This window comes from Pan paniscus, chromosome 21 (assembly GCF_029289425.2).
Source record: "Pan paniscus chromosome 21, NHGRI_mPanPan1-v2.0_pri, whole genome shotgun sequence".
In the NCBI taxonomy this organism is placed as follows: domain Eukaryota; kingdom Metazoa; phylum Chordata; class Mammalia; order Primates; family Hominidae; genus Pan; species Pan paniscus.
In genome coordinates, this window is record NC_073270.2 from 43,100,071 (window position 1) to 43,119,225 (window position 19,155).

The 19,155-nt window shown below is 53.1% G+C and overlaps 1 protein-coding gene across 9 annotated transcripts in view; it reads left to right on the forward strand.

Moving 5' to 3' along the window:
* The window catches only part of SRC (SRC proto-oncogene, non-receptor tyrosine kinase), a 59,540-nt gene that overhangs the window by 27,022 nt on the left and 13,363 nt on the right, over window positions 1-19,155 (forward strand). For 3 of the 9 annotated variants that reach the window (XM_034946944.3, XM_034946943.3, XM_034946946.3), the window contains 4 exons: window positions 9,622-9,789; window positions 11,166-11,419; window positions 13,102-13,201; window positions 13,487-13,504. In XM_034946944.3, coding sequence (XP_034802835.1) covers window positions 11,170-11,419; window positions 13,102-13,201; window positions 13,487-13,504 — 368 coding nt within the window. In that variant the 5' untranslated portion in view covers window positions 9,622-9,789; window positions 11,166-11,169. The remainder of the gene's footprint in view (window positions 1-9,621; window positions 9,790-11,165; window positions 11,420-13,101; window positions 13,202-13,486; window positions 13,505-19,155) is intronic. The other 6 variants (XM_034946947.3, XM_055104488.2, XM_055104487.2 and 3 more) reach the window with 3 other exon arrangements.

The following is a 19,155-nucleotide window of genomic DNA, read 5'->3' on the forward strand; positions in this document are numbered from 1 at the left end:
CACATATGTACATATATACATATATACACATACACACATACACATGTACACATATATGCACGCACATACACATGTATACATATATGTACATATGCACACACACATATGTACACGTGTACACACGCACACATACATACGCACATATGTACACATGCACACATACATGTACATACGTGCACATGTACACACACATTACATATGTACACATGCACACACATTACATATGCACACGCACACACACACATATATGTACATATATGTACATATGTACACATACACACGTATGTACATATGTACACATACACACATATATGTACATATGTACACACATACACATATATGTACATTATACACATATATGTACATATACACATATATACATATATGCATATATATACACACACATACATATATATATTTTTTGTGGATATGAGGTTTCACCATGTTGTTCAGGCTGGTCTCAAACTCCTGGACTCAAACAACCCTCCTGCCTTGGCCTCCCAAAGTGTTGGGATTACAGGCGTAAGCCACCACGCCCAGCTCTTCCCCTTTTTAGAGCTTTATTGTTTGAGTATTTTGTGGTTTAAATCTGATTGATTTGTAATTTATTGGCATATATAGTGAGATTGAGATCCAGCTTTGTTTTCTGATAGCAGATTGTTGGTCCTAGCTCCATCTTAAAAATCATCCACCTTTTTCTCACTGGTATAAACTGCCATCTTCATTATATAGTAAATTCCCATATGTTTCAGGACAACTTTTGGACTCTATTCTGTTCCCCTGATGTACTGATGTGCCAATAGCACACAGTTTTAATTACTGTGTCTTTATAGTAAGGTTTACTGTCTGGTTGGGCTGTTTCTCCCTCATTACTCTTCTTTTTAGGAGTTCTCTGGCTACTCTTAGTCATATGTTTTTACTTACAAATTTAGAAATTGACTTGCCTAGTTAAAAAAAACTTGGGTTTTTTTTTAATTGGGATCACATTGAACTTTTAGATTGATTTATGAATAATTTTTCTTTTTTTTTTAGATAGAGTCTTGCTCTGTTGCCCAGGCTGGAGTGCAGTGGCATTATCTCGGCTCACTGCAACCTCCGCCTCTTGGGTTCAAGCGATTCTTCTGCCTCAGCCTCCCGAGTAGCTAGGACTACAGGTGCCTGCCACCACACACTGCTAATTTTTGTATTTATAGTAGAGACGGGGTTTCACCATACTGGCCAGGCTGGTCTTGAACTCCTGACCTCATGATCTGCCCACCTCGGCCTCCCAAAGTGCTGGGATTACAGGTGTGAGCCACTGCCCCTGGCCGATATTTTAATAATGCTAAGCTTTCTTTCATTTTATTTTCTAATTGCAATTGGTATATATACACATAATTGATTTGGGAATGTTAACTTAATTCCCTGCCACTTTACTTAATTTGCTTTTGGTTTAATAGTTTTGCAGTAGATTCTCTTGGATTTCCCAGACTTATACCTATACCAACTACTATAATAATACTCTTTTTTTTTTTTTTTTTTTTGAGACAGAGTCTTGCTCTGTTGCCCAGGCTGGAGTACAGTAGCGCAATCTTGGCTCACTGCAACCTCCACCTCCCAGGTTCAAGTGACTCTCATGTCTCAGCCTCCAGAGTAGCTGGGATTACAGGCATGCACCACCACACCTGGCTTATTTTTGTACTTTTAGTACAGATGGGGTTTCGCCATGTTGTCCAGGCTGATCTTGAACTCCTGACCTCAGGTGATCCACCCGCCTCTGCCTCCCAAAATGTTGGGATTACAGGTGTGAGCCACCACAACTGGCCAATAATAATACTCTTACCTTCTCTTTTCTGATTCCATTTATTCTTCAATTTCTTTTTCTATTCTTTTTTTTTTTTTTTTGAGACAGAGTCTCACTTTGTCACCCAGGCTGGAGTGTAGTGCCACGATCTCCACTCACTGCAACCTCTGCCTCCTGGGTTCAAGTGATTCTCCTGCCTCAGCCTCTCGAGTAGCTGGGATTACAGGTGCCTGCCACCATGCCTGACTAATTTTTGTATTTTTAGTAGAGACGAGGTTTCACCATGTTGGCCAGGCTGATCTCGAACTCCTGACCTCAGGTGATCCACCTGCCTTGGCTTCCCAAAGTGCTGGGATTACAGGCATGAGCCACTGCACCTGGCCTCTTTCCTTTTCTTTCTTTTTTTTTTTTTTTTTGAGACAGAGTCTCACTCTGTTGCTCAGGCTGGAGTGCAGTGCTGTGATAATGGCTCACTGCAGCCTCAACCTTCCAGACTCAAGTGATTCTCTCACTTCAGCCTCCTGCGTAGCTGGGTCTACAGGTGCACACCATCATGCCTGGCTAATTTCTTTTGTGTATTTTTGGTAGAAATGGGGTTTCACCATGTTGCCCAGGCTAGTCTGAAACTCCTCAGGCTCACATGATCCTCCTGCCTCTGCCTCACAAGGTATTGGGATTACATGCATGAGCCAACACACCTGGCCAAATTTTTGTGTTTTTTTTTTAGAGATGGTGTTTTACCATGTTGCCCTGGAAAGTATGAAACTCAAGGGCTCCAGCAATCTGTCTGCCTCAGCCTCCCAAAGTGCTGGGATTACAGGTGTGAGCCACCACACCCAACCCTCTTTTTCTAAGCTAATTGTATTGGCAAGTATCTTAGAGTGGGGTTAACTGGTGGACATGTATCTTAGTTCATTCAGGCTGCTGTAACAAAATACCATAGACTGGGCAGCTTAAACCATGAACATTTATTTCTCACAGCTCTGAAGGCTGGAGAGTCCAATATCAAGGTGGCAGCAGATTCAGTGTCTGATGAGGACTCTCTTCCTGGTTTGCAAACGGCCACCTTCTTAATGTGTCCTCACTTGGCAGAGAGAGACAGGGCTCTGGTTTCCTCCTCTTCTCATAAGGGCACTAATCCCGTCATAAGGACTCCATCCTTATGACTTATGTAAACCTAATCACCTCCCAAGGCCCACCTCCAAACACCACCACACTGGGGATTAGGGCTTCAACATGTGAATCTGGGGTGGGGGATGCACATTCAGTCCATAGTGATATCCTTGTCTTTTCTGGGTTCTTTCCCTGTAAAGGGGCTTTTGTAGGCCTTGGCTCCTAATCAACTCCACCAGACAACACCCCTCAGGACCATGCACAGGGCATGGCACATATAGTAGGCATTTTGGAGGCTTTTGCCTAACTGTCAAAGTGACTGCAAAAGAGGGCAAGTGTCTGAACAAGGTCTTGCACAGAAATCATAATAGCCAATTAGATATTGAGCACTTTCTATGTGCCGAGCACTTTCTATGTGCCAGGCACTTTACAAATATGACATCACGCTTCCTCACAATGAACCCCACATTATGTAGGAATAATCACACCAATTCCCATTTCCCAAGGCTGCATGGTTAGGAAGTTGCAAGCTGGCATCTGAACCTGGCATTCTGGCCCTGGGCCACCTGTATATATATATACATATTTTGGAGATGGAGTTTTGCTCTTGTTGCCCAGGCTGGAGTGCAATGGCACGATGTCTGCTCACTGTAACCTCCACCACCCTGGTTCAAGTGATTCTCCTACCTCAGCCTATCAAGTAGTTGGGATTACAGGCATGCACCACCATGCCCAGCTAATTTTGTATTTCTAGTAGAGATGGGGTTTCACCATGCTGGCCAGGCTGGTCTCTAAGTCCTGACCTCAGGTGATCCACCTGCCTCGGCCTCCCAAAGTGCTGGAATTACGGGCATGAGCCATTGTGCCCAGCCCCACCTGTAGTTTTTGACTGCTCTGTGATGCTTCTGCTTCCCTGGAGGGTCTAAGATGTGGGCAATGAGGTCATAGGTTGCCCTCTGACCCCTGTGTTGCTTTGGACCATGGGGTCATTGGCACAGTGGGCGGGGTACCAGAGGTAGGTTCTGACACTGCTCTCCTGAACCGTGAGCACCCCAGCTCTGCTGCACTCACTTGCTGTGTGGCCTTGGACAAGGTTTTAGTTTCTCTGAACCTTGATCCCATCTGTAAAGTGGGTGCAGTTACAGTCCCTGCGTCACTGTGCTGTTGGGTCAATTAAGAACCAACTGTGTGTAAAGCACCCAGCCTTGTGCTTGGCATTCAAGGCCCTGCCACTGCCTCCTCTTATTCCCTGGAATGATAATAACAACAGTAAACAACATTGTGTGCTGTTTATCATGCACTTATTCTTTTCCTGCCACAAGGACTCTCACTCGTACTTTTCAGTTGTTAGGTTTCTATCCCCATTTTAAAGGGGAGGAAACTCACAGGCAAAGTGACTTGCACAAGAAAATGTAGCTACTAAGAAGTGCAGCCAGGACTCGAACCCAGGTTTGACTGGAGTCCTCACTCTCAGCTCCTAAGCTCCTGGCCTACTCTCCACCCTTAGAAGAGGTGAGATGATGTTCTTCAGAGTCAGGAAGGAAGGGGCTGGTGTGTGGTGGCTGCACAGCCGTGTGGTCTGAGCATCTGTGAGCCAGGAGGTGAGAGAGAGTGTGTGGCACCCTGTGGTTGGGTAGATCATTGTGGGAGCATGGGACACGCCATGGGAGACGGCAGCACCACCAGCTGCAGGGCCGTGTGGACCCAGGTGATGGCTTTAGGCCTCATCCACAGGGTTATGATGGGAAGCTCTTGAATGTTTTTTAAAAATTGTCACTTTAGAAAATCATGACAAAGTCATTTCTAAATGTCAACTGATACAGGGTGTAAAGTGAAAAAGGGATTTTCCTTTCCCCATCCCACACTTTTGAGATGAAACATTGTGATGAATTTGGAATCCTTCCAGAGCTTTCTTTTTTTAAAGTTTTTTTAATTTTTAATTTTTATGGGTACATAGTAGGTGTATATATTTATGGGGTACATGAGATATCTTGACACAGGCATACATTGTGTAATAATCACATCAGGGTAAGTGGGGTATCCGTCACCTCAAGCAGTTATCATTCCTTTGTGTTACAAACAATCCAATTCTATTCTTTTAGTTTTTAAAAAATTATTATTATTATTTTATTTTATTTTTTTTGAGACATGGTCTCACTGTGTTGCTCAGGCAGAGCACATGTGTGTGTGTGCAATTTCCTTTCTTTCTTCTCTTTTTTTTTTTTTTTTTTTTGAGACAGGGTCTCGTTCTGTCATCCAGGCTGGAGTGCAGTGGCGCGATGATAGCTCACTGCAGCCTCAAACTCCAGGGCTCAAGTGATCCCCCCACCTCAGCCTTCCAAGTAGCTGGGACTACAGGCTAATTTTTAATCTTCTGTAGAGATAGAGTCTCACTATGTTGCCCAGGCTCAATCTCCTTTACAGAGATAATAGCAGCTCATGTTTGCTACAGGCCCAGCACCACATTAAGCCCACTACCTGCATTATCATGTTTGATTGCTCACAACCCTATTATGTGGGTAGCATCGTCCCCATTTTCCAGAGGAGGAAACTGAGGCCCTAATATGCCCAGAGGAGATTCTACCCTGCCGCTGCCTTCCTTTCACTGAAACAGTGTATTGGGGTCTCTTATCAGGCCACTCTCAGCTCTCATTCTTTGTAATGGCTGCACTGCTGTCCACTTGAGGACTGGAGCCCCTTTATTTAACCAGCCCCTCTCTGAGGAACACGTAGGTTGTTAACGGCTTTCTGTGGAGAGTTTTAAGCGGATGAGGCCCAGTCGTCTGTGAGGTTTACAGAGCCGCCTCTGGCTGCAGGGGGAGGGTGGACTGGAGGGGCCCACACTGCTGTGTCCAGGCCTAGGATCACAGGGCCCTGGCCTGAAGGACTGGAGATAGACAGGGTGGAGGGGAGGAATGCGCTTGAGGAAGATTCAGGAACTACCCCGGGGCTCCCCAAGGGCAGAGCCCCACACAGGGCTTGGCACATGGCAGGTGCTCTGCCAATACCTGGAGAATGACTGGGGTGGGATGTGCAGGGGTGTCGCTGAGTCAGTGATGGGGATGGGGGTGGGGGGGAGATGCAGGCTTAGTGGGAGGTACTAGGCCACTTGGGGACCTGCTGAGCTCAAGGCACTGGGAACGCCGAGGGAAAAGTTCTTATGGCAGCAACTCAGCACCTCTCGAGGGAGCGAGCCATAGTGCAGGCCCCTGTCTGCTGAGGAGTCCAGAGCCCACGGTGAGGAGTGGCTTCCTGAAGGAAAGGGGCCACCTTTCCCTGGGAACCTCAGGCAGCCCCATTGTGGGGCCCCCACTGCTTCCCCTTGACCCCCGCAAGGGTCTATCTCTACCTTGGAGGCTGCAAGTGGCGGAAGAGATGAGGGGGGTTGGCCCCTCTCCAAGGAGCAACTCATGGTGACTCGGCAGTTGGGCACCAGAACCAGGAAGTGCAAGGATAGAGCTTTGTGACAGGGAGGAGGGTGGTCTCTCGTGAGGTCCCACGGCATGGAAGCAGCCCTCCGAGACTAACTCCCACCCTCACTGAGTCATCGAGTGAAGAGCCGTGTAGCTTTCGAGACCAGCCCGGCCGACATGGTGGAACCCCGCGTCTACTAAAAATACCAGAATTAGCCGGGAGTGGTGGCACTCACCTGTAATCCCAGCTACTCAGGAGGCTGAGGCAGTAGAATTGCTTGAACCTGGGAGGCGAAGGGTGCAGTGAGCCGAGATCACACCATTGCACTCCAGCCTGGGCGACAGAGGAGACTCTGTCTCAAAAAAAAAAAAAATAATAATAATAATTAGCCAGGGGTGGTATTCGGTGACTGTAATCCCAGCTACTTGGGAGGCTGAGGCAGGAGAACCGCTGGAACCCGGGAGGCGGAGGTTGCAGTGAGCCGAGATCGCGCCACTGCACTCCAGCCTGGGCAATAGAGTGAGACTCCATCTCAAAAAAAAAAAAAAAAAAGGAAAAGAAAAAGAACGAGAGAACTTGGAGTTAAAAAAAAAAAAAGGAAAAGAAAAAAGAAAAAGAACGAGAGAGCTTGGAGTAAAAAAAAAAAAAAAAAAGGAAAAGAAAAAAGAAAAAGAACGAGAGAGCTTGGAGTGGCCTGAGAAGATGCTCTGAACACACTAACACATAAAGTGAAAAGAGGGAGGCGGCAGTGTAGAATCTCCTCTGGGTATCTCAGGGCCTCAGTTTCCTCATCTGGAAAGTGGGGGCCACAGTGCTACCCGCATGTCCCTCAGTGGGCCATTCTTGCTCAAGGACGTTCTGCTCGGAGCTTTCTCAGGCTTTCTCTGGGAGTGGGGTGGGCTGCTTTATCCTCTCACCCCTCTTCCAAGGCCATCTGGCTGCTTTGTGAGAGAGAGTCCCTGGGGGTAGGAGGTGGGGCCTGTGAGTTTCAGCCCCTGATTCCCACCTGCCCAGTGTGGTGGCCCCTTTTCACTCTCACCCATGCTGTGTGACTTCAGGCAAGTTCTTCAACCTCTCTGTATCTTAATGTCCTCAACAGTAAGATAAAGACATGATTAGTATTTACCTCCTAGATTATCATGAGGAGCCGATGAGTCAATGTTTGCAAAGTACTTAGAGCAAGGTCAAATTCAAGGTCTGAGCTCTGGGAGTATTTGAATACCACGGAATGATATTTAGTCTTTTCAGTGTGGCATTGCAGGAACAAAGTAGGATGCAAATTATACATCCATGCCCATTTAGTCTTTTGTCTGTTCTGCAAATAGTTCCAGAGCACCTAGTGGGTGTCAGGCCCGTCCTGGTCTCTGGGGGCATGGAGATGGATCCTGCCTGGCCCTGACAGCCGCGAGTGCACAGTGGAGGGCACTGGGTGGACCCCAGTTTGTTGACCGTCTTGCGTTGCTGTGACGCTGGAAGGAAACGCACCACCACACCCAGGTGTTTGTCTTCTAGGGGCAGAATTATGGGGCATTTTCTTTTATTTTTTCTTTTCTTTTTTTTAAATCTTCTTGTAGTTCTCAAAGAGTCCACTCTGAATGATAAAAGTTACCATTTACGGAGGCCTGGTAACGTTCCGTGCCATCCTGAGCATGTTCCGTGTACTTTTCTCACGGATTCTCCCAGCAGTCCTGACATGGGTGTTATTCCCGATCGATAGAGAGGAAAACTGAGGCGAAGGGCGGCAGGCCAGGATTCAAACCAGGGAGTCTGCTCCAGCACTCCGGCTCTTAACCTCAACCGTCTGCCTCTCCACAAACACCAGGATCAACCACCAAGACCAAAAAAACAGTCTCACAAACCATCAAACATTGCACCTGGTGGCTCAGGACCTTAGCTTCGTCTTAAAGGTCCCTGTTATGCTTTTTCTGAGTGCCCCAGTGGGGAGTGGTCTTCGTGTTTGTGAGTGCAGGGGTCAGGGGTTGTGTCTTTTCTTCTTGTCCCCTTCCAAGAGGTGACATGTATCCTTGATACTGGAAGGGCCCTTAAGGTCTAGCCCTGGCTCTCTGTCTCCCTTCATGGCACATCAGCCAAGTACCCATTCTCCCGTCTTTGATTACCTCCAGTGACAGGGAGCTCACTCCTCAACATTTATTTTATTCTAAAGAAAATTCAGGCTCTTAGATAGTTCTTCCTCCATAAAAATTTTTTTTTTAATTTTTACTTCCTCTTAAAGTCTCATAAACAAGTCCCCTGCTTTGGGGTCCTGAGGCAGGACCTGGCTAATTCGTCTCTATGTCCCCCTATAGTGAGGAGCACAGGGCCTGCTAGTAGTTACTATAAATGCTGCACCAGGAAGCAAGTGGCTAGGGGGCGGGCTGGTTGGGCCCCCATCAAGCCTTGGGCTGCAGGTAACCAGGTCAGCAGTTCTTGTGGGACACCAGCTGGGTGAGTGCTGATGGGTATCGTGACCTCAATGGAATAGGTTGCCATAGAAACTGACTTTGGACCTGTCCCCAGGTCCATTGACTTGTCCCTCAGGAGACCATGGTAATCCCTTGAGCTCTTCAGCAGGTCTCCCCAGGGCCTCCCCAACCCCACATTCTCTGAGCTGGGTGGTCCCCAGGGAGCATGCAAACCATACCCCCATTGTGCAGCTGGGTAGCCTGAGGCCCCAGGGGCACAGGGGACAGGCTGAAATTCACACAGGCAGGGGGCGTCTCATAGCTGGGCTGGGCGCTCAGGGCAAACAGCCTTGCCCGAGGACCCAGCCAGTCAGGGGGCCTTTTCCCCACTCATGGGTTCTCAGAGGAAATTCTGGACCGATTCCCAGGCCTTCTGCCTCCCTAAAGAATAATCGGAACCTGCCTCCCTGGTGTGTCCAGAATTACACAATATCAATAACGGCTGAGGTGCAGGGTGACCTGTGATGCCCCTAGCACCCTACAGTGTCTTGTGCATTTATCACAATGACCCCATCGTTACAGATGAGGAAACGGCACAGAGAGAAGTTAAGTCACATGCCTAAGGTCACACAGCTATTTAGGGGTAGAGCCAGGATCTGGATGTGGAGAACCCAGCTCCAGAGCCCACTCTCACCACCATGCCATACCCTGTCTCGCTCTTGCTTTGAGAGGGTTGAAAAGACTTTGGGAGGGTTGAAGGATATTTCAGGTCTAGGAGGCTCTTAGCACGGGCCTGCTAGAGCCATAGCCTGATGAACAGTGATCAGAGAGTGGGCGCCATTATGATTTCTCTTTCTAATGACATCCTCAAAACAGTGCTGAGATGTCTGCTTTATCCCTGCTTTGCAGATGAGGACGCTGAGGCCCAGAGAGGGAAAGCCACTTGCCTAGGGACACACAGCGGGGAGAGGTGGAGCAGGGCCTCTATTTCGAGACCCCTGACTCCACACCTGGTGTTTGTGCCAAGACCCCAGGCTGCCTCCCAGGTCCTCTGGGACAGCCCCTGCCTTCTACCAGGTGAGATGATGGCCCTATCAGGGCTCAAGATGGGTGGGGAGATCCCAGCCAATCTGGGTGGGAGCTGGGACCAGCCAGGGCCTGCGGATGGGGAAATGGGAGGCAGAGGGTGGTGGCAGGACTGTGGGCGTCAGGGGGAGTTTTCAACTTGGTCTACTCTGTGTTTCCGTCTCTCTGGACCTCCCAGGTTTCTGGCTCTGAAGTCCCTTAGCTCTTAAATAGTCATTCATTCGTTCAGCTGTTTACTGAGCACCTACTGTGTGCCACACCCCATGCTAGGCACTGGGAGCACAGCAGTGAACAAGATGAACAAAAGCCCATGACAGTAGTCACATAACCACATGAATTCAAACAACAAAAACAAAACAGGACCACATGTTATCAAAGACAGACAGAAGTCAGGGGGATCCAGTGAAAGGATTTGGGGAACACTTCCCAAGGAGGGGACTTTTGAGTTGAGAACGGAAGGAGGCACCAGTCACCCTGGTGAAGTGGCCAGGGAACAGCATTTGGGCAGTGGGAATGGTATGTGTGAAGGCCCTGTGGCTGGAGTGAGCTCCCAGCCATCTCTGCTTCAAACCTCCTGCTGTATGGCCTTGGCTGCCACTTTTAGCACCTTTCCCCAGCGTTAGGCAATTCCCGTCAGCCACGTATTCATTCAACAAACCCTCAATGAGCCCCCTCCATGTGCTAGGTGCCCGGGACATAGGCGTGGCTCAGATACTGTCCCTGCCAGGAGGGAGGGAAACAGTGACTCAGGGGGAGGTGGGTGGGTAAGGTCAGGGCTTCTGATTATGAGGCATTTCTTCCGTTCCTGGCGCTGGACCGAGGAAGCCCTTTACGGATGGATGCCATCCTTACGCTCATTTTAGAGATGAAGACATCGAGGTTTTGAGAGGCTAACTCTCCCAAAAAGGCTGGTGCCCCTGTCCCCCATTTTTTTCTTTTTCTTTTCTTTTCTTTTTTTTTTTGAGACAGAGTATTCCTCTGACGCCCAGGCTGGAGTGCAGTGGCAGGATCTGAGCTCACTGCAGCCTCTGCCTCCCCTGTTCAAGCGATTCTCCTGCCTCACCCTCCGGAGTAGCTGGGACTACAGGCGCGTGCCACCATGCCCGGCTAATTTTTTTTTTTTTTTTTTTTCAAGTAGAGCCCGGGTTTCCGCGTGTTGGCCAGGCAGGTCTCGAACTCCTGACCTCAAGTGATCCGCCGGCCTCGGCCTCCCAAAGTGCTGGGATTACAGCCGTGAGCCACCGCGCCCGGCCCTGCTGCCTCTCTTTGGGCCTCGTTTTCCCTATCTGTGGAATGGGTGGGAGGGAGGCCGGCCAAGGGGCCCCGGCAGCCCTGCCAGTTCCAGTGTCTTCTCTCTCTCCTGCCAGGACCATGGGTAGCAACAAGAGCAAGCCCAAGGATGCCAGCCAGCGGCGCCGCAGCCTGGAGCCCGCCGAGAACGTGCACGGCGCTGGCGGGGGCGCTTTCCCCGCCTCGCAGACCCCCAGCAAGCCAGCCTCGGCCGACGGCCACCGCGGCCCCAGCGCGGCCTTCGCCCCCGCGGCCGCCGAGCCCAAGCTGTTCGGAGGCTTCAACTCCTCGGACACCGTCACCTCCCCGCAGAGGGCGGGCCCGCTGGCCGGTCAGTGCGCGGGCGGCGCGGGGTCCTCGTCCACCTGGGGCCACGGCGGGGAGGCGGCGGGGCTGTGTGCCCGGGGTCGCCCCCTCTGCGCAGGCCCTTCCTCTCGCCAGGGGTAGCGCCCCTGGGTGACTTGGGTGTGCGGGGCGGGGGGGGGCCGTACACACTGTGAAGCATCCGCGCCGCCGCCGCTGGCTTTGGGGTGGAGCAGGCGCAGAGGACGCGGGGTGTGGTGATGGGGTCCTAGTGGGACGCTGAGGCCCAGAGAGAGGGGCGGCGCCGGGACCGGGCCTGCTGCTGCCTGGCGCCCAGTCCTTTTTCGTTGCCTGGGTCCGCCCAGAGATGAGTCGGGACGCGCGGCCCACGTGCGGCGGAGGGGCAGCTGGGTCGCGCGGGGAACGGGGCACCGGACGGCCCCGGCTGGGCCCGCGCCAGGATGCGCCCCTGCGCCCTCTGCTGGCGCTCTGCGGTCACCGCAGCCCCGGAGAGGGCCGTTTTGGAGAGCCGCGGCGGTGCCCCAGACACTCCACGCAGACTTCACTCCTTCACTCAGACCCGTTCACTCTCCCCACAGGCACACGCTGGGCCACACACACGGCTACACCCCCGCCAGGGACACGCACACATGCGGGGTGGAGGCAGGGTCACAGACACCCGCAGACACATCCCCATCGCAGATGTACCCAGATACAAACTCACATGCACAGGTGACCTCACACTTGTAGCTGAAGACACACGCACATGCCGTCAGAAGCGCATTCAGAGACACACACAAGACACAGACACACGCTCAGCTGGAAATCACAATCTCACCATCGTGGCCGCCCAGGAGACAGATACACACAGGTGCATCGAGAACATGAGAACACTCAGAGACACGCGGACAGGCGTGGACCCTTCAGACGCAGACGCACGCCCAAGCGAGAGAAACAGACCCACAGACACACCATTCATTTGTTCAATAAGTATATGTGGAGCTCCTACTACAGGCCAGGGCTCCTCTGCTGCCCGGGCCCCAGCGGTGCAGACAGAACCCACCTGGGGGAAGGAAGCAAAGGGCAGCTCGTGGAGGGTGTTAGAAGGGGCGCTGCTGCGAAGGCGCAAAACAGGCAGGGAGGGAGGGCTGGGGGATGTGAGGAGGTGGAGGCTGTAGCTTAAAATGGTGGAAGGGGGTACGGGGGCCTTTTTGAGGGGGCAGTTACTTGGAGCCAAATCTTCCTGGACACCAGGAGTGCCCAGAGTGACACACTTTATAGAGAGAGAGCGAGCCTCCTGGGGCAGTGTTCTTCATTCACCGCTTCGTTCAGCCTATAGCTCTTTCTTGAGCACCTACTATGTGCCTGGCTCTGGAAACAAAACAAAGATGCTTGTTATTGGCGACTTCTGCTCCTAGAGCAAGACAGGCACCAAACAGATAAGCCAGCACCCAGCATTGCCCAAAGCCCCGGGGACGGACGCGGACAGGAGGGGATGCTCCCGCTCCCACACGCCCTTGCAGGGATGCGCAGATACACGGATGCAGTGGACACGTGCACAGGCCCATCTTCACTGAACCTGACTGTGTCTTTGGGCTGAGCACTTGTGTGTGGGAGACAAATCCACTCCTCCTGGGTACAGGGCCATCCTGCCCATGCCTTCCCTGGCTGTGGCCCCACTGTTCTGACACACCCCACCCCTCTCTGCAGGTGGAGTGACCACCTTTGTGGCCCTCTATGACTATGAGTCTAGGACGGAGACAGACCTGTCCTTCAAGAAAGGCGAGCGGCTCCAGATTGTCAACAACACGTGAGTGCCCCCTTCCCTATTGCCCCTCAGGGCTGGGTGGTGGGACTTCAAAGCGGGCAGGGGCTCATGCAGGATCTGGCATCAGGGCAGCACAGTGCAGAGCCCAGGGCAGTGCGAAGCCCAGGGCAGTGTGGAGGCAGGCGCCTGCTGCACTCTCGCCCTGGGCAGCACCTGCTGTTGCTCCCCCAGCCATGGGGAACTCCTCCCAATCCCTGGCTCTCGCTTGCTCCCTCCAGCCCTCTCTCAGCTTCTCCCTCTCTCTGCTTCTCTCTCGCTGGCCCTTAGGAGGAAGGTGGATGTCAGGTGTGTACATGCTCCGTGGGCGGCGGGCTGGGTGGGGTGCTTCGCGGGGGGTGGGGGCTGCTGTCTGCATGTGCTTCCACTCCCTGCCTGTGATCTCTGGCTCTCTTGGCTGCTCCTCACCTCCCAGCTTCTCCTCTCCCCCCTCCACCAATTTGATTAGGTCCTGGACCTTAACGCAGGCTGCGATCAGGGGCCCTTCCATTGCACTCTCCTGCACACCTCCTCCCCATCCACCTTCCTACTCACTCACCCTCCCATTCTGCCCCGTCAGCCCACCCAAGTATCTGCTGCATGCAGGACCCAGTGCTGTGATGGGGATAGCCTGGGTGGAGAAGGCCTTGGCCACGTCCCCCTGGAGCCAGCATGTGGCCAGGGAGACAGCACATGGCCCCAGCCCAGGCCAAGAGTCAGGCAGTGGGCGAGCCCAGAGTCGGCTCCTGGAGCCCCTGCTGTGGACCTGCCTCCGGTGATGACCACAGGGACTGAGAGGGTCAAGGGCCTCGAAGGAAAGCCAGTGAAGTTATCTGGCAGGTGGAGGTGGTGGAAGGGCAGCTTGCGGGAGGGTGCCGGACTGGAGGGGGCTGACGCCTTCACGGGTGTGGAAGGCAGGAAGGTTCTAGAAGGCAGAGGAGAATCGATCCCTGGGTGTCCTCGAAGGCCTGGCTAAGGAAGTTGGGGGTTTCCACTGCCCCAAGCGTGTCTGGCTTGCTCATGCCCCACTTGCCTTGCGCATGCTCTTCCCTTTGCCTGAAATGCCCTTTCTCCAGTGTCTGCCTGGGGAACTCCTGTTCATCGCTCAAGATCAGTGCAGGACTGCCTTCTCAGAGGGGCAAAGGGGAACAGAGGTGCCAGTTGCCATGCCAGTCGTCTCCACCTGTGTCCTTGTATTGACTCCTCTCTGCAGTCTAGCCAGGGCTGAAGTGATCGGGGAGGGGGCTGTCTCCATTTTGCAGATGAGGAAACTGAGGCTCAGCGATGTGAAGGCCCTTGTCCAAGGTCACACAGCTGCCAAGTAGCAAAGCCAGGATTGGAACCGAAGCAGCAACTTTCTGCCCTCCTCAACCTGCTCTTGGCGGGGGGGTGGGAGGGGGGGGCTCTCCCGGCTCCGCCTCCCCCCTTGCATGGCCGAGTCCTGGTGCGAAGCTACAGTTTCCTTATTGTCACCAGCTGTTTGTGTCTGCTTCCCCCCTAAACTGGGAGCTGCTGGAGGGTGGCTCTCTGGTGCACCTCACTTCTGGGTCCCCATAGCACCTGTAACTCAGCACAGTGGCGGGTGCCCAGCAGGTGATGGTGAACAGGATGAATGAACAGCAGTGACAATGTCACCATTTCTTGTGCTCTCTGTGTGAGCTGGGCCCTGTGCTGAGTGCTTGAAGTTGCGTTATTTTATTTACGCATCACCATAGCCTCGAGAAATGGGAAGTCTTACTTGCACCATTTTACAGATGAGGAAACTGAGGCCCAAAGAGGTGAAATAACTTACCCAAGGTCACATGGCTAGTAGTGGCAGAGCTGGAAGACTAGGCCGGCCCTCCGACCCATGATCCTTTCAGGAAGGCTCAGTGGAGGTGCAGCAGAGGCCACAGGAGGGAGAGGCCCGTGCAGGGGAGGGGCGTCAGCAGGATGGCTCTGAAGTCCTGGTGGAGTCTCTACCAAGCGTCTCAGACTGGGGTGACAGCTGGGGCAGAGCTGTGGAGGCAGGAAGGGCTCGGAGAACTTTGGTTCTGCCTTTTTCACCTGGATTCAGAGAGTAGCCCCATGCTTGCCTTTTTCCAGCCCTTTCCCTCCACTCTTGTTGCCTTCCGGGGAGGGTGGGCTGGGGGAGGTTTGACCAGGAGGCTGGGGCTGCCAGGAGGCCTGGAAGTGATGGAATCTCATTCAGGGAAGACCCTGGGGTAGCTGATTGGGAGATGGGGGTGGGTGGATTGGGAGCCCCTCCTCATGTCACAATGCTCCAATGGGAGATGGGGGTGGGTGGATTGGGAGCCCCTCCTCATGTCACAATGCTCCAATGCTCCTTCGCTTAGACGTCAGAGATGGTGGCTGAGCGCGGTGGCTCACGCCTGTAATCCCAGCACTTTGGGAGGCTGAGGCAGGAGGATCGCTTGAACCCAGAAGTTTGAGACCAGCCTGGGAAACATAGGGAGACCTGGCCTCTACAAAATATAAAAATAAATTAGCTAGGTGTGGTGGCGCATGCCAGTGGTCCCAGCTACTCAGGAGGCTGAGGCAGGAGGATCGCTGGAACCAGGAGTTGAAGGCTGCAGTGAGCCATGATCGTGCTACTGCACTCCAGCCTGGGTGACAGAGCAAGACTCTGTCTCAAAAAAAAGAAGTGAAGGAGGGAGGTGTAGGTGGGGGGCTGGTATTAGTAGGAGAGGAGAGGGAAAGGGATTTGGGGGGCGGGGCTTGGTAGGAGATGGGCCACCTGAATTTAAGGTGTTTGAGTCTCACACCTCATCCTGGGGACCCACCTGCATGCACGTCCTTCCGCCATCAGTGCTCAGGGCCTATTACTGTGCAGTGCCTCCCCCACCCTGTAAGAGTGGGGGGCTTTCTGAATCTAGCATGGGGCCCAGGCACGTGTGGAGGCTGGGCTGGCTGTCAGGGCAGTAGAGAGCTAGAGGAGGAACCCGTCTGTGGATGGGGTCTGGCCAAGTGGGGGTCCTCGCAGTAGCAGACCCAGAGATCCCCCGCCATGGATCTTGCTGCCACATGGCCCTGGGTCCTGGTATTCTGGGTATTGTGTGGCCCTGGGTGTGAGGAAGCCCTCTGGGGCTGAGGTCTGACTGCCTCAAGCTCCCTCATCTGACATCCTAGTCTCAGGAGTCAGGGCCCCTCCTGGGTCTGACTCTGGGTTGCTCCCTGAACTGCCCCTTCCTCCCACCCAAATTTCAGGAGCTTCTTTTGGGAGTTTTCTGGCAGGCACTTCTGGGCAACAGCGCCTCAGCTGGCCTCTGCCTCCTTGCCCCCGGCATGGCGGCAGGGGGCACCTCGGGAGTCTAGAGCCTCGGGGTCCTGCCTTCATGCTCTCCTCCAGAGACCTGTGCTGGCTTCACCCCTGCCTCGCTCCTCCCTCATCCCACAGACCATGTGCTCCAGGTCTTGGGGCTTGGCAATTGACCTCCTGGCCACTGCCCACCTGGCCAGCCTCAGCTGTGGTGCACCAGCTCAGCGGCCATCCCCAGAGTGCCCTCCCAACCAGTCCCAGCAGCCCAAGGGAGCGAATGTTAGTGCCCACGCTGGCACATGTCCCAGGTTCCAAAGCTGCCGTGCCCCTGAGCCACACGCCACCCTGGCTGGCCCCAAGGATTAGGGCCCCAAAAGAGGATCCTGAGGCTCAGAGAGGTGAAGTCAGTTGCTTGAGGTCACACAGCTGGTGACCAGCAGTTGTGAAAAATCATGGCTCTGGGACTCTTGGCCCTTCTTCTAGCCATGGGTGGGAAGGCTTCCCTTCCTTCCCTGCTTGCTGCCCACCTGATGAGGACCAGACCCGGGGGAAGGTGCTGGATGCCGTAGAACTCCTCTCCCTGATGGCTTGATGCTGCTGTGACTGGTGACCGCAGCCACCGGAGGCAGCTTTGAGCCTCCCAAGCCCTTGACATGGGAAGATGGGGATTGATATCTCCATTTCACAGGTGGGCAAACTGAGGCTCAGATGATCATCACAGTCATTATCTCAGTTTACTCTGAGCCCAGCATGACGCTCACTGTTTACACACTTTGCCTGCGAGGGAGATTCTGTGAATGTTGTCTGCTTTTTACATATGAGGAAACTAAGACTCAGAGAGGGCAGGGTACTTGACCAAGATAACACAGCAAATCCTTGTTGGAGACTGGGACTGTGCTGCTTTGGTTTTTAAAAACGTTTTGAAGAGTAGGAAGGGTCACTGTGGAAATACCAATTTAGTTGTTTTTATTTTTATTTTTTAGCTAAATCCAGATCTAACAGCTGATGCATGTTGTGCTGGGCTCTGATCTGGCTTTTTTTTTTTTTTTTTGAGACCGGATCTTGCTCTGTGGCCCAGGCTGGAGTGCAGTGGTGCGATCTTGGCTCACTGCAATCTCTACCTCCTGGGTTCAAGTGATTCTCCTGCCTCAGCTTCCCAGCTTCCCAAGTAGCTGAGATTACAGGCACGCACCACCATGCCCAGCTAATTTTTATATTTTTATTAGAGACGGGGTTTCGCCATGTTGCTGGGCTGGTCTCGAACTCCTGACCTCAAGAGATCCATCCACCTTGGCCTCCCAAAGTGTTGGGATTACAGGCGTGAGCCACCGTGCACTGTCTGTTCTGGCATTTTATATCCTGGGAGGGAGACATGCTAACCCTGCAGATGAGGAAACTGAGACTGGCGAGTGTGGTGTGGAGGGGCCAAGGTCAGACAGCCAGCAAGTGGTGAGCTGGGATGGTGTCTAGGGCAGTCCAGCACTGGAGCCCATTCCCTCAGACCCCTCTAAATCAGGGGCCAGGCTGAGACTGGACCTTGGGTCCTTCAGTAAAATTGGAGTGCATCTCATCTCTCTCCCTGCCCCTTGTGAAATGAAACCTCCAGACTAGACCATGAAACCCCAGACTCACAGGTGGGCTGACTCTGGGGAGCTGGGAGCCCTGCTCGCTGAAGTCGGGTAGCATCAGCTGCACTCCTCTCGCTCTTGGGCCCTGCTTGGCTGGCCTCCGAGCACAGGCCTCCTGCCAGCCTTCCACTCTGGGTGGCTGGAGACTCCCCAGAGGCCGGCCAGCCTGCGGACTGCAGCTTTGTCAAACGGCCTCAATTTTTAGCATCTGGTCTTAGACCTTGGCCCCTTCCCGCTGTGGCCTGTCCTCTGACCCTGCCCTGCAGCCTCCTCTTTCATCTGCCACAGGCTTTCCCAAAGGTCTCAGCCTCTCTGGGGCCTGGGGAGGCCCTACTGTGCCTGGCTGTGGACAGTCAGGGGCCCTGCTTCTCACTCTTGCTCTGCCATTCATTGACCATGTGGCTTTGGGCAAATCACTGGCCTGTCTGTGTCTCATTTTCCCCCACTGGTAAATGGAGGCTTTGAACTGAAAGATCTCAGAGAGCTGTTTTCTGTGATTTGAGTCCTTGCTTTGTAGCTTTGGGCAAGTCCCTGCACCTCTCTGTCCCTCAGTTTCCCCAACTCTCTAAAGAAAGTGCTGGCCAGGCGCGGTGGCTCACTCCTGTAATCCCAGCACTTTGGGAGGCCGAGGTGGGCAGATCACTTGAGGTCAGGAGTTCGAGACCACCCTGGCCAACATGGTGAAACCCCGTCTCTACTAAAAATACAAAAATTAGCTGGGCATGGTGGGGCTTGCCTGTAATCCCAACTACTCAGGAGGCTGAGGCAGGAGAATCGCTTGAACCTGGGAGGTGAAGTTTGCAGTGAGCCGAGATCGCGCTGTTGCACTCCAGCCTGGGTGATAGAGCAAGACTCCATCTCAAAAAAAAAAAAATAAATAAATAAAGTGCTGGGCTACTCTGGCCTGGGTGCTGTGTGTCCCTGCGCTGATCGCTTGACATTTCTGAGCCAGTTTCTTCATCTGGGGCCTGGAGCCCTGCCTTCCTCCCTTGCAGGGTGGCCTTGGGGGTCAGTGGGAGAGACAAGTGTGGACACCCCGGGTGGGTGTACAACAAGGAGGTGGGTGGGGATTT